Source organism: Geotrypetes seraphini, chromosome 1 (genome assembly GCF_902459505.1).
Source record: "Geotrypetes seraphini chromosome 1, aGeoSer1.1, whole genome shotgun sequence".
Taxonomy (NCBI): Eukaryota; Metazoa; Chordata; class Amphibia; order Gymnophiona; family Dermophiidae; genus Geotrypetes; species Geotrypetes seraphini.
Genome location: NC_047084.1, coordinates 212,813,218 through 212,837,582, shown reverse-complemented (window position 1 = coordinate 212,837,582; position 24,365 = coordinate 212,813,218). Strand labels below are relative to the sequence as shown.

The 24,365-nt window shown below is 41.3% G+C and overlaps 2 protein-coding genes across 7 annotated transcripts in view; one reads left to right on the top strand and one right to left on the bottom strand.

The window, feature by feature from the left end:
• SCFD2 (sec1 family domain containing 2) overlaps window positions 1-5,007 on the bottom strand; it is a 622,955-nt gene extending 617,948 nt beyond the window's left edge. Inside the window, exon 1 of one of the 2 annotated variants that reach the window (XM_033945427.1) lies at window positions 4,016-5,007. In XM_033945427.1, the coding sequence (XP_033801318.1) occupies window positions 4,016-4,820 (805 nt within the window). In that variant the 5' untranslated portion in view covers window positions 4,821-5,007. The remainder of the gene's footprint in view (window positions 1-4,015) is intronic. The other variant, XM_033945418.1, reaches the window with a different exon arrangement.
• Window positions 5,008-5,011: 4 nt separating this feature from the next.
• The window catches only part of FIP1L1 (factor interacting with PAPOLA and CPSF1), a 342,276-nt gene continuing 322,922 nt past the window's right edge, over window positions 5,012-24,365 (top strand). For all 5 annotated transcript variants that reach the window (XM_033945458.1, XM_033945476.1, XM_033945465.1 and 2 more), the window contains exons 1-3: window positions 5,012-5,232; window positions 7,890-7,938; window positions 20,047-20,104. In XM_033945458.1, the coding sequence (XP_033801349.1) occupies window positions 5,163-5,232; window positions 7,890-7,938; window positions 20,047-20,104 (177 nt within the window). In that variant the 5' untranslated portion in view covers window positions 5,012-5,162. The remainder of the gene's footprint in view (window positions 5,233-7,889; window positions 7,939-20,046; window positions 20,105-24,365) is intronic.

Here is a 24,365-nt window from a genome sequence, read left to right as displayed (position 1 = left end):
TGCTCTCAACCAGTGCTCCCTAAGCTCAGGAATAAAGTTGAGTACATGTAAAGTACAGCACATATTGAGTGGTAATACTGTGGTACACAATGAGGAATAAGATACAGCAGCTAGGGGGAAAAGACTTGAGGAATTATATTGGTCTTGAAAGCATCCACAGCTATATCAGAGCAGCTTCTCCTCCTGGAAAAGGAGGCAAAGTGCGAGGTTATAAAATTTGCAGACGATACCAAACTGTGCGGCAGAGTTAGGTCCAGGGAGGAGTGTGAGGACCTGCAAAGGGACCTGGACAAGCTGGAAGACTGGGCAAACAAATGGCAAATGAGCTTTAACGTGGAAAAATGCAAGGTCATGCATATAGGGAAAAAGAACCCGTTGTTCAACTACAAATTGGGGGGGGCAATGTTGGGAGACAGCAGTCTTGAGAGAGACTTGGGTGTGCTGGTGGATGCATCACTGAAGCCATCTGCACAGTGCGCAGCAGCCTCGAAAAAAGCCAACAGAATGCTGGGCATCATAAAGAGGGGCATAACAACCAGGACGCGGGAAGTCATCATGCCATTGTATCGAGCGATGGTGCGTCCACATCTGGAATACTGTGTTCAATATTGGTCGCCGTACCTCAAGAAGGACATGGCGGTACTTGAGAGAGTCCAAAGGAGAGCAACGAAGCTGGTAAGAGGGCTGGAACACTGCCCGTACGCCGAGAGGTTGGATAGACTGGGGCTCTTCTCTCTGGAAAAAAGGAGGCTCAGGGGAGATATGATAGAGACCTTCAAGATCATGAGGGGCATAGAGAGGGTGGATAGGGACAGATTCTTCAGGCTGAAGGGGTCAACAGGCACGAGGGGGCATTCGGAGAAACTGAAGGGAGATAGGTTCAGAACAAATGCAAGGAAGTTTTTTTTCACCCAAAGGGTCGTGGACACTTGGAATGCGCTACCGGAGGAAGTGATCAGGCAGAGTACGGTACAAGGATTCAAACAGGGATTGGACGGATTCCTGAGGGATAGGGGGATCGTGGGATACTGAGAGAGGTGCTGAGATGTAACACAGGTATAGAAAGCTAACCAGGGGTCGCGGCCTGCTCTGGTCGTGCATGTGCAAGACCGGAGGGTTAGGACTTCGATGGGAAGATAGAACTCAATGGGAAACCAAGGTGGCAAGGGGGCCCCTTCTGGTGACTCAGACAGGCCGTGACCTGTTCGGGCCGCCGCGGGAGCGGACTGCCGGGCAGGATGGACCTATGGTCTGACCCGGTGGAGGCACTGCTTATGTTCTTATGTTCTTAAGCTCTGAGGGAAAGGGATGGGGGGGGGGGGGGTACTAGCTCAGCATGCTTGGTGAGCACCCCAGCAATAAGAAAAGTCCCATAAACCACAAGGAGCTGTAATATGTGCTCTGAAGGACTCTATTACAGTATTACAGGATTACATACATTTACAGTTCAAGGGCACAGTCTTCTTTTTTAAAGGCACAGGCAATGCTAACTACAATCAAGCAATCTGCCTCTATGCCTATGGGGGCAAAACACAAACAAAAATAATACTTGTTTACCCCACCTTTTTCCAAAACCATACCATGGTTTATAGTGCCAGCCGTGGCAGTAAGAGTGCCGAAGCTCATAGGAATTCTATGAGCGTCGGAGCTTTAACTGCCGTGGCCAGTGCAAAAATACGTGCTTGGTTTTGTAAAGGGTGGGGGGGAGGATTAATGATAAAAAATAAATATAAGTGAAGTGCCCTTATTATTTTTCATGAGGTCCACCTGAATGCAAATATTGAAAAATTTCACAATCTATCCTATGAATTACATTTGAAAGATATAGATCATGATTGTAACTGTTAAATAAATATGATCAAATAAATACATACAAAAGTAGTAATGTTATCTCAGATAATAAAAAGGTGCCAGGCATAAAACTGTGAAATCACTCAACTGTCCTAAAAATACAGATGAATCAAGTTCCTGATTTAGACCACAAAGTGTGACAGTATTTTTTTTTTTATAATCCTTTATTCATTTTGAAACTTAAAATAGCGTATACATGAATATATTACAGAATATATAAAAAAATAGCACTTACAACTTTCAATAAAATATATAAATAATATTTTCACACACACCCCTCCTATTTCCATATAATCAAGAAAACAATCCCAATATAATATCTCCCTCCCTCCCCCCTCCCTGGATGTATAAATTCTAATCAGAAGTAAAGGGAAATATCGTTCAAGTAGTATCAATAAAGTTAGCCAATGGACCCCATACCCTTTTAAACCATTTATTACCTCCTTGCATAAATATCATTTTTTCGTATCTATAAACTAAACATAATGAGTGCCACCAAAACATAAAAAACGATTAAAATTTTTCCAATTTTTTGGGATCATTTGGATTGCTACCCCAGTCATAATACCCAACAGTCTGTTCTTATGTTTATCTATTGGTGGATTAAGGGATAATAATGACCCACAGATTACCGTTTCATGAGATAACGGAATCACCGTCTCTAAAATCAAGTTAATATGTCTATAAAGGTGTGACAGTATTAAATTAAAAAACAAATCTTTGTTCTGACTTCAGAAGCAGTTTATCCATATTTCCACCTCTCCATGAAGATCTTGGTTATGCTAAGACAGAACGTGTAGTCTTCAAAAGAATGTCTCTTCTCTAATAAATGGTCTACCAATAGTTTTCCTTGTATATAATGTTTTATTGAATATCTATGTTCTATAGTCTTCTTATTCCGCTGGCATGTGGTCTTATAGCACTACAAAATTTCTCCTGAGGCAGCCCTGGATAGGGTGAACTTTGACCAAGGAAGGCACTGTTCTTAACCCCCACCTCCCAAGCTGTTGCTATAATACATGCCTTTTGTACTTTTAAAACTTCTTTTTTGACCATTCTCTTGTTTTGGTATGCTCTCTCCACCAGTTTATCATTTGTGGGCCAGTTACCTTCTTGCTTTCTGGGATCAAATAAAACAAATGTATAATGAGATTATTTTCTTTTAAAAATGTTTAGGTGCCTACTTTACAAACTTGCAACATAGTATGACCTCTGTTTCCAGTGATTGCTTCATTCAAGCATGAACTTTGCAACTCAACATATGTATTTGGTCATATGCATTTAGGCATGTTAATATTTTTTAAAGATTCACCTAAACCAAGGTACTACAGAAATTTGCATTTATATCCAGGTAAAATAAATTCCTGACCGAAGGAGTGTACAATCTATTTGGCTGCTTGATGCACTAATATAATCAGCAAGATAGGTACAGAAAAAATATGACACCCCCCTACTCTTGCTTTTAGCAGCATACTAACAGATTAGAGGTCAACCAAAATTCAGTTTCAACCTAAACTGCCACTATATTTTCAGCTAAAATTACCCACCCCAACCAAAAGCAACCAAATTAATAAGTTGTTAGTCTATTCTCTATCTCCCACTGTGATCAAAAGCACTATCCTCACATCATCTGTAGGCCCTTCCCATGCTGGCTCCACATTCAAAATGGCTGCCTTGTCCTCCCACGGCAGTCTGTTGGAGTTCCCAGCAGTTATTTTGAGATTGGAGCTCACATGAGAAGGAGTGACTAGGGCTCCTAAGGTAAGCCTGGGGAAGATGGCCAATTGTTTTGGCTTTGAATTTGGCTGAAACCAAAACCCCTGGTTTTGGTCATTTTTTTTAATAACAAATATCTATGTATATAATCCATGTTCAATGTGTATGATCTCAACACACAGCAGGGCCAATTCTATAACAGGGTGCCACCAGTCAGGCACCCCAATGATGTGCAAAGAACACCTATTCTATAATGGCATGCGAGTACTGTACCAAGATTCTGTCACAGAACAATAGTGTAAATTCACATTAGTGGGCCTAAAGCTGTACTATGTAAATGGCATGTGTAAATAAGCCATGCTATGCACATACCTGAAAATCAACTATCATAAAAGCTATGTTCTTTATTCTTTGCATTATTTAGATATGAGTAATGATAGCTGCTTACCTGTAAGATCCAAAGTTCTGTCTATGAACACTAGTGAAGCTTTATTTTGTGCAGTTTTTCTCCTATTTTTTGCATGAGGGCAATTTACTAAGTCTCCAGCAATAATCTTACTAAAGGATCCCACTGCAAAACACTCTTCTCTCATATCTAGGTATTCAAAAAGATGGTTCAAGCCACTAATCAACAACTTGATCTGAATTTGCAACTTGACAGGTAAGGACGTAAAGTCCACGTCACTCAAACTAGCAAACTTTTTCTTCTCAGACCTGGAATTGTTGATTTGGTTAAGGTCCCTAGATCCCAAGGGGAAAAGAGATGCAAGAGCGGGAGTTACACACAGGTGGGGTGCGAGAGGGGCGAACAGCACCGGGGCGTACATGACTTCGGCTGTGTAATTCATGTTACCCATCCACTCACACAATTTTTCCTCGAACTGCTGAAAAATGAGGTTCTCCTCCACCTCAGAGTTGACATTATTAACCCATAAGTGCAGCCAGTGTGGCAGCGCGGTAAACACAGTGCAGTACTGGAAAGCACTGAGTCTGATTATGTCCCGGATGATTTCTACTGTCCGTCCTTTTAACAGAGAACTCACCACGAACACTGCCTTGGGCTGATTGGCGCCTCCCGACTCAAAGCTGGAAAACTCCTTTACATTGAGGGCCCCAGCGTCCAGCAATTGCCGTGCACCGCCAACCCAATGCAGGCTCTCAGCACACTCTGGGTCCAAGAAAACTAGTGCGCGTTTACACTTTTTGAATACTGGGTCCCAGATGTGTTGGCAAAAAGATGAAAGATGTGCCATCGCTATGCCCCACACAAATGAAAGGCAGGAAAAGGGACTATCACAGTGACAGTCCACTTATAGCTCCGCAGAAAAACCAGCAACAGTCTTCTGACAGCATCCACATTACACGCCGCCGCGCTTCCACTTGGACGCTTCAATACCGAGAGGCGCACAGAGATGACGTTATACACGTTCCTCTGCCTGAGAGAGACATACAGGTAGCGAGAGCTGCTGATACTATCCTTGCGCATACTCCGTCGCTTTGCGCCTGCGTACTACTGGACGTGGCTGGTCCCTTCTCTGTGCGTGGAGGCCTTCAGTATTCCCGCCTCGTCGTTTTGTTCCTGTGTGTCTACAAGAATGTCCACTGAGGAGACACCGGAGAAGATGACGACCGGCGGGGATGAAGAAGAGGAGTGGCTTTATGGCGGTACGAGAGTTCTGGCGTCTCTTTACTTAGCTTTAGTTCTGCCACGGCCTGGGCTGACCCGGCTCCGAGGCCATGCATCCCGCCGCCTGCTTTAGCACATGGGGCCGGCGGTACTGCATTCCCAGTAACATTGAATCCGTTAGTTTTGCTGCAAAGAAGAAACAGAGAGCGAGTCCGTGTGCTCAAAAAAATCATTAACTTTCAGTCCACCCGGCCCAGAGTGAGGCTGCGGCCTGCTAGTAAGAAGAGATAGCTCTGATCTGCCGGCTTTTCAGGACCCGAATGGACTTCTTCCTCCCCATACTTACGGTGTAATAATAACTCAACACCGATTAGTAGTTGACAGGGCCGCAAGTGAAAGATCTCCGCTGAATAAATGGCACTTTGTATTATTATTCAATGTTAGGAAGTGAAGATACACTTATCAAAACACAGTTCGTGTAGTGCATGTAGGGGGAGGGGGGGATCCAACCCCTGAGCAATTTCGATTTATGACACAAAAAACAACAAACTCACGGTTGTCTATCTAATCCTCATAGACTTTTAATTTTTTTTTAAACTTAACCTTGTAAGTAATAAAGGGTCCCTTTTACAAAGCCGGCGGTAAAAGCACTGAAGCTCATTCCATCTATGCACGTTTTGTTAAACATACTTTTATTTTTAATTAATACGTTGTTAGTCTACATTTGTGCAGTAATTATGACAATTGGTACGAGGTGTCAAATTTAATACATTGAATTCAGTTTGCCATGATTGGCATGAATCATCACCTGCTATTCCTTTATCATCTTTGAGAGCGCTGCAAGTGGTCCAAAATTCAACAGTTCAAGTGATAGTCAGTTTGCTAAGAACAGTGCATGTGTTACCACTACTAATGGAGAGAAAACCAAAAAAACTCTGTGGAGTGACGGTGTTCCTAAATGGACTTTATTTGAAAGTATCAAAGTTCCAAAGGTACACTAAAATCATCCACATAAAATAATTCCATCCACATAAGAGCCTTAAAGGACCTAGTTCACTAGGGATACAGGACCCAACAAGGTCTGCGTTTCGACAAAAAGTCTTCTTCAGGGGTCCCTGGGGGTCCTATAAAGGTGAGTACGTGGGAAACAATTGTGTGGTGAGCCGGAAGTGAGACACTGCTTCCATTGCAAATGCAAGCAGTGTCTCACTTCCGGCTCACCACACAATTGTTTCCCACGTGCTCACTTTATAGGACCCCCAGGGACCCCTGAAGAAGACTTTTTGTCGAAACGCGGACCGTGTTGGGTCCTGTATCCCTAGCGGACTAGGTCCTTTAAGGCTTTTATGTGGATGATTTACTTTTATGTGGATGGAATTATTTTATGTGGATGATTTTAGTGTACCTTTGGAACTTTGATACTTTCAAATAAAGTCCATTTAGGAACACCGTCACTCCACAGAGGTTTTTTTGTTTTCTCTGGATTTTCTTCTTTGTGGATATTTTGGGATCAATTCCTTTTGTTTTTTACCACTACTAATGGAGTTAGATTGTCTTCCTATTATTTAGAGAATTCAATTTTAAGATTTTATTGCTGGTTTTTAGGGCATTGCAACATGTCTGCTGTTATTTCTAATTTTTGTAGGCTTATCTCCCAGCAAAGTCCTTGTGATCTGAATGCCAGTGGTTTGATGTTCCTACAATTTAACAAGTTGTTGCTTGAACATGATCATTCTAGGATGATTTTAGCTACCAGGCCTGTTTATGGAATGATCTTCCTTTGTTTCTTTGACAAATGTTTTCACTTTTTCAGTTTAGAAGAAATTTGAAAACTTACCTGTTTCAGAAAACTTTTCACTGAGGCTGTACGATCATTGGTTGAATATATTTTATTTAGATGTTTTGTTTTGTTATGTATGTTTTATTGTAACCCATGTAGATTTGTGTGATGTGTGGCCTTATTGATAAATACAATAATGTCTGTAAGGTAATTTTTGTTCTTTATGCTTGCGAATTATATGTAATACACTAATAAATTGAAAATAACATTTGGTTAGGATTGTTGTAAACTATATTTTGCAATTTGTGCAATTTTTTTCCATTGTAAAATGTTTATTTGGAAAATATGCTTAAAACCTGTTTTAATAAGAGAGGAATTGAAACATTAATTTGATCATTTTTTGGCAGTGCAGTTCTGAAATACATCACTAATACTCTATGCATTTATTTCAACTCTTATTTCAAGTCCCAGCTAATTTTTGGTTGTTAATAAGTGTGTGAGTTTAAATTGTTATTTTCAACATTTCTGCTTTAGTCAAAGCAATCAAATGAATAGTTGGGTATTGAATTGATGGCATTTTCAAGGGTAACACATTTAAAGATATGGGGTTTTAGGATTGTTTAGTAATAGGGTGTCCTTTTGATGTTTGAGGAAGGGACATTAATTGTCTAAAGAGAGTAGATCTTTAAACAGGCTTGTTTGTTTTTTTTAGCTAAATGAATATATTAGTGTTTTAAAACGATATTTTTTTGTTTTTTTATTCTTTACATTTTCTTTTTTGTTGTGTTTTGGCACACCAACATGCTTTTTGTATTTTTTTGTGCATGCATTATGTTAAGCTTAATTTTTAAACAGTACATTTCTCTTCTCCAGCATTCTAGTACAAAAGGTCTAAATTTGTACTTTTTTTGGCAGATGAAAATGAACCAGAAAAACCAGAAGAGGAGGAGGAGGAAACTGTCAGGTGAGTGTATAAACAAATAGTAAAAGGTAGCCTTTCATTACAAAGATCTTACTGATTCCACAACTAGTTTACTACCATTGTGCCTTTGGAAATGGCATGGTTTGTATTTTTTTTCATGTGGTTGTAGCAGTAGGGTGATTATTCACAATTTTTTTTATTTTTAAGGGCACTCCAAAGGTATTGAAAATTTTTTAGGGAAGTTTAGGTATCTGCCAGAATTTTTAGTTGCTAGCAGACAAATATTATAGTCCTCTTCCTCTTCCTTTTTGTTGTTTTTGTTTTTGTATATATTATTTTAGGTTTTTATTTACTTTTTGGAGGAGAAAGGAATTGTTTTTCTTTTTTGCCTTTTCCTACCTTCTTTCCTTTCATGTTCTTAGCCCTAAGATGATGATTCTTAGATTGTGATCAGAATTGACATATTTTTCCCAGTAGTGTAGACAGAAGTGAATTTCTGGGTGGGTCCATGCATTCCCTCTCCCCCACTCCTCTGAGTTAAAAATTAATATATTGAGTGGCGGGCAGGGATCCTCAAACTCTGTAAGTTAAAGTCTAGTCTGCCAGAAGTCCCGATCCACTTGCACACTGATGAAGTCAGCAGTGCACCATGCATTCTCAGTTCATGCATGGGGTGGTGTCAGCCTTGGTGGTCAGGAGTCCTAAATGAATCTGATTTGATTATTTGTCCATGTGCCCAGGGAACTGGATATAGGACACACACTAGATGCAATAGACTTGGAGTTCAGCAAAGCCGTTGATAAAGTTCCTCATAGGAGGATCCTCAATAAGCTGAATAGGCTGAAGTTAGGACCCAAGATGGTGAACTGGATTGCAAACTGGTTGATTGATAGACAACAGAGGGTGATAATGGAGTTTATTTGGAAGAAAGGCATGCGAATGGAGTGCCTCAGGGATCGGTACTGGGACCAATTTCTATTTACTGTATATATTCAAATATAAACCAAGGTAACCTTCCCCCCAAAAAAATATAAACCGGGGGGGGGGGGGGTGTTTAATATTCAAGTGCAGTTTCTTGCCTTGCCCTGCCAGACATTACACCCTGTTCCCCCCTCCCTCGCCTCTCTGAATCCAGCCCCCTCACTCATTCCCTCCCTCGCCCTGCCAGTCTCTGCACCCAGCCCTACTCCCGCCCTGCCAGGTTAGGTTCTGTACCCTGTTCCCTCTCCTCCCAAGGACTTGCAGGCTTCCATGGGGCCTGCCATGAGACCTAGTGATGAGGTAACAGCAGCCAGTTAGCTAATGGCTCTGCACGGGCAGGAGTGAACAAAGGTCGCTCCTGCCACGACTCACCGCTGGTCCACCAGGGATACTAAAGATATGTGGGGGAAGCAGAAGGGAGGTAAAAATTTTTGGAATGGGCTGGGGCAGGAGGTGAGAGGGATCCCTCCTGTCCCGGCCACCGCTGGACCACCAGGTCTCATAGCAGACCCAGCAAAGGCCTGCAACAGGTTCAGGAGGGGGGTGGGTCAGCGCTGATCCGAATATAAACTGAGAGCCCCATTTTTGGGCCATTTTTTTGTCCCCCAAATCTCGGTTTATATTTGAGTATATACAGTAATTGTGAGCGACTCTGCCGAAAGATTAGAAGGAAAGGTTCGTCTTTTTGCAGATGATGCAAGCATATCAAACAAGAGTGGACATTACAGAGAGAGTAGAAAGCATGTGAAGGGATCTACAGAAATTAGAAGAATGGACTAAGATCAGATAGCTAAAATTTAATGTGAAGAAGTTCAGAGTAATGCACTTGGGGTATAGATAGAAATAAGGAGACATACAAGATAGGGGGTGAGGAACTGATAAGCACAGTTCAGGAGAGAGATCTTGGGGTGTTAGTATTTGAATATCTCAAGGTGATGAAACTAGGTGACACACTGATGACTGTAGCCAGAAGGATGCTGGGCTGCTTAGAGAGAGGTATAACCAGCAGAAGAAAGGAGAAGTTAATGACCCCTATACAAGTTGTTGGTGGGGCCCCCACTTGAAGTACTGTTTTCAGTTTTGGAGGCTGAATCCAGCTAAGGATATAGACTTGAAGCAGTCCAGAGATAAGCGATAAAAATAATATGGGGTATGTGACAAGATATATGAGAAGAAACTTGAGGACATTAATATATATACCCTAGAAGAAATTAAGTGTAGAAGTGATATAATAGAGATCAAATACTTGAAAGATATCAGTATACAGTACTCCCCTGATATTCGCGGGGGTTCCGTTCCAGGAACCCCTGCAAATGTTGAAAAACCACGAATACGGTTTTTAGCAGGGGAGACAGGAGAGGGCAGCCGGAGCGCCGGTGAGTGAAGGAAATCACTCGCGGTATGCTCCGACCGCTTTTTCCTGAACTAAAGTCGGGCCTCACCAATCATTAGCTGCTTGTCAAAGCAGCTCCTAATTGGTGAGACCCGACTTTAGTACAGGAAGAGGCGGTCGGAGCATACAGTGAGTGATTTCCTTCAATGGACTAGATGGACCATTGATCTGATTCTGTAAGGCTATTCTTATGTTTGATAGTAAAATATCTGTTTGCAACATTGATAGATTGTGGTTTAGGCAATAAATTATGCTGTAACCAGAACTGTGAAGCCACTCTTCCTTGACGTGTGACCACCCTATTTGTGGTGCCAGTATTTGATCATGATTGCGTGACCTGCACAGAGTGGTATGTATGGCTCTGGCCACCTTATTTAGCAAATTAAATTGGCCAATGTGCAGATGGCCCCAGGCTTTAGGCAGAGGACGTCTTAACTGATAGGGCTTGGGTGTCGGTTTCATTATGGATGTGTGCCGCTGCTGGGTGGGCCTTGACCCAAAGTGAGTGGGCTCCCCACCTGGGCACTATGACTATGCAAGCATTACTGAGCGGTACTGTGGACATGCCGGAATTCAAAATAATTATTTTCATTTCAGAAGAATTCATTTTAGAAAGATTCAATTTTAATTTTGACACTATTAATATGTGAAAACACCTAGCATTTGGACTCCTGATGCAGGCCTTAGGGGCTGAAACACAAATTATGTCAACCATTGGTTTCTACAATAAAGGCAATTGAACTTGACTCTTGCCATCCAGTTTTTGTCTCCATTGCTGTTTCCTTGTGTTTAGCCCTGTGACTATGCCACCATTTTTTAAATTTCCTTTTTATCAAATCTACTATTTTTTGACAATTTTGCACTACTTCCCTCCAGTCTTTGCACTTTACATTCCACAGTTAAATTGTGAGTCCTGTCCCTTGCAGTACTCTTAATAGGTTTTAATTCTCAGATTACGATAAATTCTGCAGACTAGTTCTTTATTTTAAATAGTACTGTTATCCCTACAATACATCATGATATTTATATTTTGATAACCTGTTTCTATGTTGCAATCATTCAACTCATTGTCCCATTCTTCTTATGTTATAATACACCTGCACTAATACAACATTCATACTTCAGCACTCAGACCTATAATTCACCGACACAAGTCAATTGACTACAAAAACACAAGTTTATATACATTATAAAAAGACCCAATTACCTTTTCTACTCTTTTCTGAGAGTATCCATCAGCACAATTCAAAGTGATCCTTTTCAGTCTGGTGGGGACAGTGCAAGCAGAAAATTTTTACCCCTCTGCTCATCCTCACTGCCTCTTTACAACACTGATACACTACCTTCACTCACGTCCCTCTGGTACACAACTAAGCTTCTTCCCGGTTTCTCTTCCCCCTTCCACTGTTACGACTCCCTTACTCCCCTTTCTGCTTCCTCACCAATCTCCCCAAGCCACTGAACACATTAATACTTCACCCCTCACGCTTTAAACCCACTGCCTCTCCCTTCCTCTTATGCTCTACCCTCTTCTCCACTACCCTCTTCTCCACTCTAAAGATCCTACACTTTCTCCCCCTCATTCGGTCATCCCCTCTCTCCTTGCATGCACCTCACCCACGTCGCAGCAGAAGGTGCCCCCTACCCTCGCCCTTCTCCTCCTTTTGCTCTCTGCTGGGGACATCAACCCCAATCCTGGTCCTCCCAACCTACTCTTACGGCCCACCTTACAAAACCTGAGTGGTGTAGAAAGGGTGCAAGTGGATTAATTTTTTTTTTAACTGTGTCAAGATTTACAAAGACTAGGGGGACATTCAATGAAGTTACAGAGTAATATTTTTAAAACCAATAAGAGGAACTATTTTTTTTCACTCAGAGAATAGTTAAACTCTGAAATGTGTTGCCAGAGGATTTGGTAAGAACAGTTAATGTAGCTAGTTTTTTTTATTGAAATTTTACATAATTCACAAGAATATTCCTCTTGTACAAGTAAAACAGAAAAGAAACAAATTAAACAAACTCGCATTTACTGCTGTCAGGAAAAATTCATTCTTTCTTAGACCACTAACTCAGGAGAGGGAGGAGATGAATATATTGAAGAGATAGCAAGCATAAGTTTTAACTATAATCTTGAAAGGCTTAACAGTCTTTAACCCCCTCTTTTCTTCCTACTCTTAAACATTCCGGGTAGCAAGATTCTTTAAATCTAAAAAGATGTGTAGCTGTTCTGGTGCATAGTAGACATATTTAACACCTTGATATTTAATCAAACATTTGCATGGATATGCTAATAAGAATGTCGCTCCAAAAGTCAAAATCTCTACTCTCATTGCTAAGAATAATTTTCTTCGCTCCTGCATTGTTCTCGTGACGTCTGGAAAAATCCATACTTTCTTACCCAAAAACATTTGTTGAGGATTTTGGAAATATAAACGCATAATTGCATTCATATCTTGTTCGAAGACAAAAGATATGAACATTGTGGCCCTCTCTGTAGATTCGGAAAGAATAGTTTCTAATAGTTCAGTAACATTTAGAACGTCTATAGTCAAACGTTCCTCTGCACCTGGGTCGGTTCCTTCAATTTTCTTTTTCGGCAAATAATAAATTCTATTAAGTGGAGGTATATGTTCAGGGGAAAACTTTAATACTTCAATTAAATACCTTTTCCACAAGTCAATAGGTGTAACCCCCAAGGCCTTCGGAAAGTTCAACAGACGCAAATTCAATCTTCGGTTGTAATTTTCTATTTGCTCAAATTTTTACTCAACATTGTTCTTTCCTTTATCAAATTATTAGTTATAGCTTGAATATTTACCACATTGTCCTTAACTTCTTTTATCTCCGTTGAAAATTTGCCTTTAGTTTTCTCCAAGGATTTCCCCAAAGCGTCCACGGTACTTACAAGGGTTGTCAATTCACATGAAGATCTGGCTACCTGGTTGTTTAACCTCTCTAGAGAGTCCCAAATCTTCTCGAGGGTAATCGCCTCCGACTTAGCTGGTTCAGAGCCAGTAGGTAGCTAGACCTTAATCCTCAGCTGAGCGGTTTACTGGAGTGGCCCAGTGGATTGCAAACTCAAAAAGGAAAAACAAAAACACATGTGCAAAAATTAAAGACTCTTATTCTCCAAACATGCCCAGATTTATTCAAAACAACAATTACATTACATTAGAGATTTCTATTCCACCATTACCTTGCGGTTCAAGGCAGATTACAAAAAGAGTTATAGATGAAGGGTTACAAAGTAAGATCACATGTCATTTCCAAGAGTGGATCAGGTAGTATCAGTGGGTTAGGGAGAAGATGGGAAGAAGGAAGGTACTCGTGGTATTAAGCCATTTCAGGGATTTCTTGAAGAGTATAGTTTTTATTTCCTTTCTGAACATCTTGTAATCTGGGATTGTTATCAGTAGATTGGCGATTTGGTTATCTAATTTTGCTGCTTGAGTGGCTAGTAGGCCGTCGTATAGTTTTTTCCATTTTACTTCTTTGGGGGGGGGGTGAATGGTGTGTGTGTTTTTCTATGTCTGGTTGAGGTAGTTTGGATGAGGCGGTTGTTCAGATAGGTTGGGCTGTTTCCATTTTTATAGTTTTAAATAGTATAAAGTAGAATTTAAATAGTATTTTTTCCTGGATTGGAAGCCAGTGTGAGTTGATGTATGCTTCTGTAATGTGGTCATGTTTCCTCAATGAGTAGACATAAGAACTGCCATCTCCGGATCAGACCTTCAGTCCATCAAGTCTGGCGATTTGCACACGCAGTGGCCCAGCCAGGTGTACATCTGGCATATTTTTAGTCACCCATATCCCTCTATGCCTCTCGTAAGGAGATGTGCATCTAGTTTGCTTTTAAATCCTAGAATGGTTGATTCTGCAACAACCTCCTCAGGGAGGGCATTCCAGGTATCCACCACTCGTTGCGTGAAGCAGAACTTCCTGATATTTGTCCTGGACTTGTTCCCCCTTAGCTTCAGTCCATGTCCCCTTGTCTGTGTCACATTGGACATTGTAAATAATTTTTTTTTCTGCTCTATTTTGTTGATTCCTTTCAGTATTTTGAAAGTCTCGATCATATCCCCTCGCAGTCTCCTTTCCTCAAGGGAGAACAATCCCAGTCTCTTAAGTTGTTCCTCGTATTCCAAGTTCTCCATACCCTTTATTAGCTTTGTTGCTCATCTCTGCACCCTCTCCAGCAGTTTTTAGTGGAGCTCGGACTAAAGAGGACTGCGAAGAATTGCAAAGGGACTTGAGCAAACTAGGGGAATGGGCAACGAGATAGCAGATGAAGTTCAACATTGAGAAATGTAAAGTATTGCATCTGGGAAGCAGAAACCCGAGGTACAACTATACAATGGGAGGGATGTTAGTGAACGAGAGTACCCAAGAAAGGGACTTGGGGGGGTAATGGTGGACATGACAATGAAGCCGACGGGACAGTGCGCAGCGGCCGCTAAGAGAGCGAATAGAATGCTAGGTATAATCAAGAAGGGTATTACAACCAGGACGAAATAAGTTATCCTGCCGCTGTATTGGGCGATGGTGCGCCCGCATCTGGAATACTGCGTCCAATATTGGTCGCTGTACCTTAAGAAGGATATGGCGTTACTTGAGAGGGTTCAGAGGAGAGCGACACATCTGATAAAAGGGATGGAAAACCTTTCATACGCTGAGAGATTGGAGAAACTGGGTCTCTTTTCCCTGGAGAAGAGGAGACTTAGAGGGGATATGATAGAGACTTATAAGATCATGAGGGGCATAGAGAGAGTAGAGAGGGACAGATTCTTCAAACTTTCAAAAAATAAAAGAACAAGAGGGCATTCGGAAAAACTGAAAAGGGACAGATTCAAAACAAATGCTAGGAAGTTCTTCTTTACCCAGCGTGTGGTAGACACCTGGAATGCGCTTCCAGAGGACGTAATAGGGCAGAGTAAAGTATTGGGGTTTAAGAAAGGATTGGACAATTTCCTGCTGGAAAGGGGAATAGAAGGGTATAAATAGAGGATCACTGCACAGGTCCTGGACCTGTTGGGGCCGCCGCATGAGCAGGCTGCTGGGCACGATGGACCTCAGGTCTGACCCAGCAGAGGCATTGCTTATGTTCTTATGTTGGGAGCCCAATGTTTGACACAGTATTCCAAGTGTGGTCTGACCATTGCTCTATAAAGCGGCATTATAACTTTCTCCGATCTACTCGTGATTCCTTTCTTTATCATACCTAACATTCTATTTGCTTTTTTTGCCGCTGCCGCACATTGTGCCGACGGCTCCAGAGTCCTATCTATTAGTACACCCAGGTCCTTTTCTTGTTCGCTCTTACCCAAAGTTGCACCTGACATTCTATACTCGTGTTCCTTGTTCTTTCTGCCTAAATGCATTACCTTGCACTTTTCCACATTAAACTTCATCTGCCATTTCTCCGCCCATTTCTCTAACTGACACATGTCACTCTGGAGTTCCTCGCCATCCTTCTGTGATCTGATTGCCCGGCATAGCTTTGTATCATCTGCAAACTTGATGATCTCACTGGATATTCTTTCTTCTAGGTCATTGATGAAAATATTAAATAAAATGGGCCCAAGTACCGAGCCATAGTACTTGGGCCCAGAGCTGTATTTTGAATTGTTTGTAATTGTTTAATCATTGTTGCAGGGCAGGGGAGGTAGAGGATGTTGCAGTAGTCCAGTAGGCCTAGGATTAGGGATTGTACTATGAGCTGGAATTGTGTTCTTTCAAAGAATTTTCAGAATTGTCTAAGGTTTCTCATAACTGTGAAAGATTTCTGTATTGTTTTATTTATTTGTGGTTGCATGGTGCAGCATTTGTCAATTGTCATACCTAGTAGTTTTAGGGTGATTTGAATGGGGTAATTGATTGAGTTGATTTCTAAATTGGTTATGGTTGAGACTTTGTTATTTTCGAGGAGGATGAATTTAGTTTTGTCTGGGTTAAGTTTCAGTTTGTGGTCTTCCATCCAAGTCGTTACTGTATCTAGTGTACTGTATTGTGTCTGTCATTGAGGGCTTTGGTTGATCAAAAGGTATGAGAATGGTGATGTCATCTGCATAACTATAAGAGGTTAGGCCTTGTTTGTTCAGGTAAACACCGAGGGAGGCAGTATATAGGTTGAAGAGAGTAGGGGAAAGTGGGGATCCTTGTGGTACGCCGCAGGGTTTTGACCAAAGTTCAGATTTTTCTTTGTCTGATTTTACTTTGTATGTTCTGGATTTTAAGAAGCCTTCAAACCATGAGTATACTTTATCTGAGATACTTATTGTGTCCAAAATCTGCAGTAGGATGCTATGGCCTACCAAGTCAAATGCAGCCGTCAGGTCCAGTTGTATGAGCAGCATTTTTTTTCTAGTGCTGAAGTGTTGTCTTGCTATGTCGATAAGGGAGCCTAGTAATGTCTCTGTGCTGAAGTTGGTTCTGAAGCCAGATTGCGTGGGGCGGAGTATGTTATGGTCTTCTAGATAGTTGTTGAGGAGTTTGGCTACTAGTCCTTCTGTTAGTTTGATATATAGAGGTATTGAGACAATGAGTCTGTAGTTGGATGGTTGGTCTGTTGGTCCTTTAGAGTCTTTTTGGATTGGGGTGATGATGATTTCACTGATGTCAGTTGGGGAAATGCTGTCTGTGAGCATGGTTTGTATCCATTGTAGGAGTAGAGTGTACACGGAACTTTGTGCTTGAGGATTTTAGGAGATATGGTGGGCAATGGTTGAGTTCACAGGATGCGTGGCTGTACTTATTGTAGAGTTTGTTGTATTTGGCCCAATGTATCTTGGGGAATTGGGACCAAGTTCTGTCTGCAGCAGATGATTCATTTTCTGTGGGAAGTATTGTGACTTCAATTAGGTGGGATGGGTACTAATGAGGGTAGCTCTGGTGTTTGTAATTTTATTCTTGAAGTGTTCTGCTAGGAGGGTCGCTGAGGGGGTGGGGGGTATTGTTAGTGGTCATATAGGGTTTGGTGTCAGTTAGATCTTTTAATATTTGGAATAGTTTTTTGGTGTCTTGGGTTTCCGTGCCTAGTAGATTGGTATAGTGTATTTTTCTCTTTTCCTTTAATTGTTGTTTGTATTGTTTGTTAATTTTTTTCCAGGCTATTTTCATGTGATCTAGGTTGTTTTTTCTCCATTTTCTTTCCAGTCGTCTGCAATGTCTCTTGAGTAGGAGTAATTCGTTGTCGAACCATTGGTCTGATCATCTGCTGGTTCTGGTTTTGGTTTGTAGTGGGGCTTGTTCATCAAGGATGTTATTGCTCAATTCACTCCAGTGTGAAATGAAGTCCTTGGGGCTGCATTCTTGGATTGTTTCATCTACTTTTGACCAGAATTTGATGGGCTCGAAGTGTTTGCATGAGGTGTAAGTTATTATTTTGTATTTTGGTGTGGTTTTGTTTTTGGTCCAGTTGATGTTGAAGGTATATGAGTAGTGGTCTGACCAGAGGGATGGTGACTAAGTTCCATTAGATGTTTGAATTTCTGAAGTAGATGTTTGATGGATAATGAAGGCTGCGATGTCAGGTTGGTGTCCTTTCTCATGAGTAGTTTGTGGGTTTAAAATTTGGAAAGTAGGTTATCTACTGGTTTGGATGATTGGTCTTCAAGATGTAGGAGTAGGTTGTATGCTGCTGTTAGTGCGTTTTGGTATATGAAGTTTTCAAATTCGGGCCTTACCGTGGTCTAGTTACCTGGTGTTATGTAACAATCTCAAAACAAAGCATAAACTTCTTGTCACAAATGAAAGGCAAGTTGCTACAAACACAGTCTATAATGTGGACACAGGATAACTTTTCTTCTTGATTCCACTTTCAATTCAGCAACTTGACTACAACTCCCATGAGTCTTAGGTCCATCAAATATGGTGGCTTTCTGCCAAACTCTATTCACTGATGCTGTTCAGACTAATGCTGCACACTCCACCATAGGGGTTGCATCATCTTGGGTGGAGTCTAGAGCTCTTTCATTTGAAGAAATTTGTTGGGCAGCCACTTGGTCTCACCTTCACATTTACCAAGTTTTACAGGGTAGATGTAGCAGCCAGAAGGAACGCAGAATTTGGTTTTGTGGTATTGGCAGCAGGCTCACTTTTCCCTCCTTAGGCACTGAGAACTACTTTGGGACATCCCGTTCATCAAGACTGATATTCCTGTTGCATTCGAATGGAAGATTAGGTTCTTACCTTGCTAATCTTCTTTCTTGTAAACAGGAATATCAATCTTGACACCTGCCCTGTCGGTTCGTTATCCTTCTTTCTGTCTCTGACATGTCTGGCGGGTTAGACATCTTGTTTACTTCCACTGTCCTTTGCGTTCAGGGAGGAGAAGAATTTATTATAGTAGTGTAAAATTTTAAAATTGGGTAATTTTTGAATTGCTGATGCAGGTTGCACACAAGTTTCATTTCACCTCGTTAAGCATTGCAAAATGTTTTAATTAATGCTGATTTTGTTGGGCAGAACAGACTTGTGTTATCCCAGAGAGAATCCCTGCATTTCCCCTTCTCTCATTTTGTACCCACTCTTCACTGCTTTGATACAAACTGAGGATATCTAGCACAGCCCAGAGTGAGAGGAGCTGAAGAATATGTAAATTAAGCTCTCTACAGACTTTTCAGTAAAAGAGGGTAAGTACCCATTGGTCAAGACTGATATTCCTGTTTACAAGAAAGAAGATTAGCAAAGGTAAGAACCTAATCTTCCATTTCCCAATACTTTCTGTGGTTTGAGGCACAATGTGTACTGCTGGACCCTAACCTCTATTCCAGTGCAATAGGTGTGTCATTCTGGACATACGGGTTATCTCCATATGGCCATGAGTCTCTGCAGAAGGAATCCACTCTGGATTTTTTCCTGTAACCCGCCTACTTTACCGAGAGCTCTACTGCCACTTACAGTTAGTCCCCAAGCAAGCAAGAGCTGTTCCTAAATTAGGTGAAGTAGGGATATGGGAAAATTTCCACAACTAATAAATCTGTTCTCAAACCAAGTAACATAAGAACTATGAACAATCAAACAAAGCAACAAACATGCCAGCAGAAACACCAAAGAAGCTCAAATAGTACCCCAAAAAACACCAGTATCAAATTACTCTTCATGTCTTAAAGAGCTGACTGGCCGCCAAGTAACAAAGACTTGGAGAAGAACATTCTTAATGAGACAGTAGGCAGACGCAGGAAAGAAAAGACAAGAGTGGGGGTCCAGAATGACACGCTTATCTACTGGAAAAGATATTAGAAAGTTAAGAACCTAATCTTTTTCCAGTTCAGTTTGTTAAATTGCTCCCTTATATGTTCCAGTATTACAGAGATTTGGGTACAATGTAAGTTGTACCCAAAATAATGGAGGTTGAAGTGTCTTGCCCAAGGTCACAAAAAGCAGCAGTGGGAGTTGAATATTACCGTCCCTGATTTTCAGCTTGTTGCTTTAATCACTTGGCTGTTCTTGAACTTTAAAAATGGTTTAGTTCTTAATTTAAAAATCCTCCTGTAAGAATATTAATACAGTCAACTGAAGCACAGTACAACCTCTTTCCCCTCTTCCCATCTATACCTCTCACTACATAATGAACTCATTTATAAAGTTGGTATGACCCCGGATAAACTACTGCAATTGATTTTCTTTTAGCTAGGTCTGAAAAATATGAATGTCAACTAGTTGTTTATAATGCATTATGACCCACGTAGAGGATTACCTCCATAATACTAATTTCTCTATTTTTTGCTTTGAGGCCCTTGGAGTAATTATTATTGAACTAAATTTTTGTTTTTCAGTTCTCTTCCTCCTCCTGTTACTGAAGAAGAAACTACTGAAAATGGTGTTACAAAAACGGTAGTTTATCATTTTTATTTGTAAACTTATATAACTGTAAACTACACTGTAAAAGTAAAAGTAAATTTATCATACATGTGAAATTATTTTGGTTAATTCTTGCCTCTTTATAGGGAATATTGCAATGTTAATGCATGTTAATTCCCAAAGTACAAACTGTTTTTGAGCAAAACAATTGTGTTAATGTTATTTTTTTCATAAATGTATATTGCTACAGATGTATATGATGGCACAAACAGTATGTGTATTGGGAAATTTTGGTAAATGTCAATATTTGAAGGAATAAGGCCTGAAAATAAGTACTTACCAGAAGGCTTTAATTTTTTTATACCTAGAAAACCTGTATTGTCTTTTACTTACAGTCCTTCAGAGGTGATACTTATATGTATCTCAGATTCTCATAAAGAAACACCTCTGCTGGTACTGTGTACTGCCTTTTTGCCTCATGCCACCTCCTCAAAAAGTGCAGTGCATATCCTTATTTGAATCATTAGATGGTCAAGAGCACATCTAAGTAACATGGGATCCAAATGCTTGAGTTACTAGGATTTGCCGAAGTACCCTAAGTCACAGCTAAGCCTTTCACTCATTTGGAATTCATAAAAGCTCTACTGAGCATGACTCAGCAAGAGCTTTCTACTGTCACAAAGGTTCACCAATCTAGTGTCCATAGTAGTCGAATCAATTCACCAGTTCATTTTGGTTGAATCGATTCAATCTGGGAAAAAAAATTGGCTTCAACAATTCAGTGCAGGCCCAGTATCGTCATGGTCCGGAAAATTCTCCACAGCGGCAGTATTCATAGAATGCTTCTCTTTCCGGCATCGGGCCTTCCTCTCTTTCACATCCTGCCTTCGTGAAAACAGAAAGGAGGTGGGATCCAACAAAGAGGAAGTCCCGATGTTAGCAAGAGCAGTGAGTTGTGAAGTCTGCACTGCCAACAGTGTGTGTGTGAATGGGGTGACAAAGAAGGAGAGCAAGGGAGGGATGGGAGGGAGAAAGGAATAGGGGGAGCTATCAAATCGTGGGGTGGGGATGGGGGGGCGGTGCATGGGTGGAGTGGTTCAGTGAGTGGTCGCTCAGTGGTTTTTCACTTGATATACACTTTAATTGACTTTATTACTTATTGAGTTGTGGTTCAGCACTTTTGATTTATTGCACACTTCGGGTGCCCTATGATGGTGTGCGGATGTAGGTATATTACCTTCACCTGATTCTGTTAAGCGTTGGATCCTTGTCTCCTGTCGCTGCCTCCCCACACTGAGGGCACCCTATACCTCATCTTTACTGAATTTATGTACGTTATGTGTACAGGTATTCTACCTTGAGCGACCACTCTCTGAACCTTTGACTATATTACTACAGGACAGGCAGGAAAGGAGATGGCCTGGAGACAAGAGAAAGATTAGATAAGGCAGTGGGGAAGAGTGGGAGAGGCTGAAGTTAAGGAGGGAGGAAAAGAGAGATGCTGGGACAGGGGAGCTGGAAGAGCAGAGGGAAGAGAGAGAAATGAGGAGGGAAGAGTGAGAAATGCTAAATCTACAAATGGAGAGAAAAAAAGAAAGATGCTTGCCCTGGGATGTAGGAGAAGAAATGGAACAGAGGAGGAGGGCAGGGCCACATGTGGAGGAATGGGGACATGATGGAAGGGGCAGAGAGAGGGCAGATGCTAGAAGGAATGAAGAGGATGATTAAAGCAGAAATTAGAAAAGGTAGGAAAAAGGTTGGTTTGTTTTTGTTTTGCTTTATTGTAGCTATATTGATAACTTTATTTCCATTTTCTATTTAAAAACATTTATATTTTTATTAGACTAAACTAAACTAATTTTAATACATTTTTGTACTAACCAGGTCAGGAAAGGATACTGTAACAGCAGTAAACTGTACTGACCTGAAGAACGAGGTTTTGGCCTCTGAAAGCTAATTTAAAAGTGGATTAGTCCAATAAAATGGTATTTTCTTATTTTCCATTTTTGTTTTATTTCTATATGTTAATTTGTAAAGTGGTGATTGTTGTTTGTCAGATTTTTCAGATTTATATCTGCTTCTTTTGCACAGTATTAGGATATGTGTTACTGTTTCTGTGGTGTTGCATTGTATGCAGAGTCTGGCTTCTTGGCTGTTTTAGATTAACTTTTGTCCATATATTTGTCATTTTTAGTTTGTGATTACCAATTCCATACTGGGTGAGGGTATATTTGTGTTCTCTGTGTGTGAAAAGGACATAGTTTTTTGTTAGTATTGATCTGTATTAATCTGGCTTGTTTAATTTTGCAATAAAAATTGATTCAACTTTGAACTTATAAAGCTGTGTCATTGAAATCAAATCAAAAAATCAATTCAATAGGCCAAATAGAATCAAAAAATCTTTCCCTGAATCAGGCAGCTCTAGTCCATAGTTGTCAGTAGACATCATAGAACATATTGAGAATATTGGGTCACCTTTCTTCAGCTGTACATATAACAACCCTAGCATGTCTCAACATGGAGCATTTTCGGTAGACCTTGTGCATATATGCTTGGATTCTCTAACCAGTAGTGCCCAAGTAAGTGGACACCGATTGCGTGTCCATCACATGACAGCATCGATTAGAGAATTGTGCCTCAAGCGCTTACATAGGCACCAGAAATGTAGGCCTAGAAAACCCTGGCTTACATTTCTGATGCCTTTATTTTCCGGGGGATCCCGAAAATAGTCCACAGCTTGCCATCAGCTGATCATGACAGAGGAATCCACGATCAACTGAGTTGGCAGGACTCCTCAGTGCACCCCGGGATGCACTGTGAAGGGGCCTAAGGCCCTGATTGGCCCAGGTACCTAAGGCCTCTCCTATAGGGGAGGGGCCTTAGGTGCCTAGGCCAGTCAGAGTCTTAGGCCCCTCGTAGTGCATCCCAAGGTGCACTGGGAAGGAAAAGGCCTGCCATTTTGACGAGGCGGGCCTCCCAGCAGGAGGGAGTGGGCATCCCTTCTGCCAATTTTACTGGGGGGGAAATTGGTGTGTGGGTGGGAGGGAGAGGGGGAGAGAGAGGATCAAGGATCTTTCTGCTAGTTCAGCTGATTGTGGCAGAAGAATCCTCAATCAGCTGAGCCAACAGGACTCCCCAAAGCCACAGTTTTGGCGAGTCCTGCTGGCTCAGCTAATCAGGGATTCCTCTACCACGATCAGCTGATGGCAAGCTGTGGACTAGTTTTGGAATCCCCCGGCAAAGATAGATACCAGAAATGTAAGCCAGGGTTTTCTGGGCCTATATTTCCTGCACCTATCTTTACATAAATCGTGCCTACATAGTCACTTTAAGCCACCGAACGCCACTTCTGGCATTTGCCACACCTACTTTGACATTCGGCAGCCTATAGACCCTGCATAGGTGTGATTCCAGCACCTTTTATTTAGGCGCCAGTAGGCGCTTGAACCTCACCGTTTTTTTGACATTTCTAATGGAGTTCTTCAATTAACTTAGCCATCGATAGGATAGAGTTTTCTTGATAATGGATATATGCAACTCAACAGTGCAGCACATCATACATAAACAATCCTGGACACACCACCTTGTCGGACAGTTTAGTCCAAAATAGCAAAACTTTCCTCCTCCAACTTCCACAGATTGAAACAATACTGATAAAAATATGTCCAAACTGGGCTGGGGAACTTATGTAGATGGGTTTCAAGAGGAACTTTATCAATTAAATTTTCTCACATTTAAAGCAGTCTGTAATACCCTAAAGACTTTCATTTGAGCAACAGAATTGTAGTGAAGCAAACAGACAAGTGTGGATGTATTTATATCAGGAAGCAGGAGGAACTGTCTTACTGTGTTGAGAGATTGTCAGGATGTGGAACTGGGATGAATAACTTAAATTATCCCAGGACAAGCAGGCAGCTATTCTCACATGTGGGTGACATCATCCATGGAGCCTGGATGCGGACAGCCTTGCACGCAGACTTGCTTGAAGAAACTCAGAAGTTTCGAGTCTGCCGCACCGCGCATGTGCGAATGCCTTCCTGCCCAGCATAGGGCGCGTCTCCTCAGTTCTCAGTTTACCGCGGAGCCGAGAAGTCCGTCTTTGACGCTCTGCGATTAATTTAGTTCGCTTCGTGCCTTCTCTCACCACAGCTCGTATTTTATTATTACTGTATCACTGTGCTTTTTTCGGTCATTGTTAAAAAAAAAAAGTTTAATTTTTTTTGTCAAGTGATGGCAGGGCCTGTCGCACGCCCTCAGCCTGCGGGCTTCGACTTTGCAGCAGCTATCTTTCCTT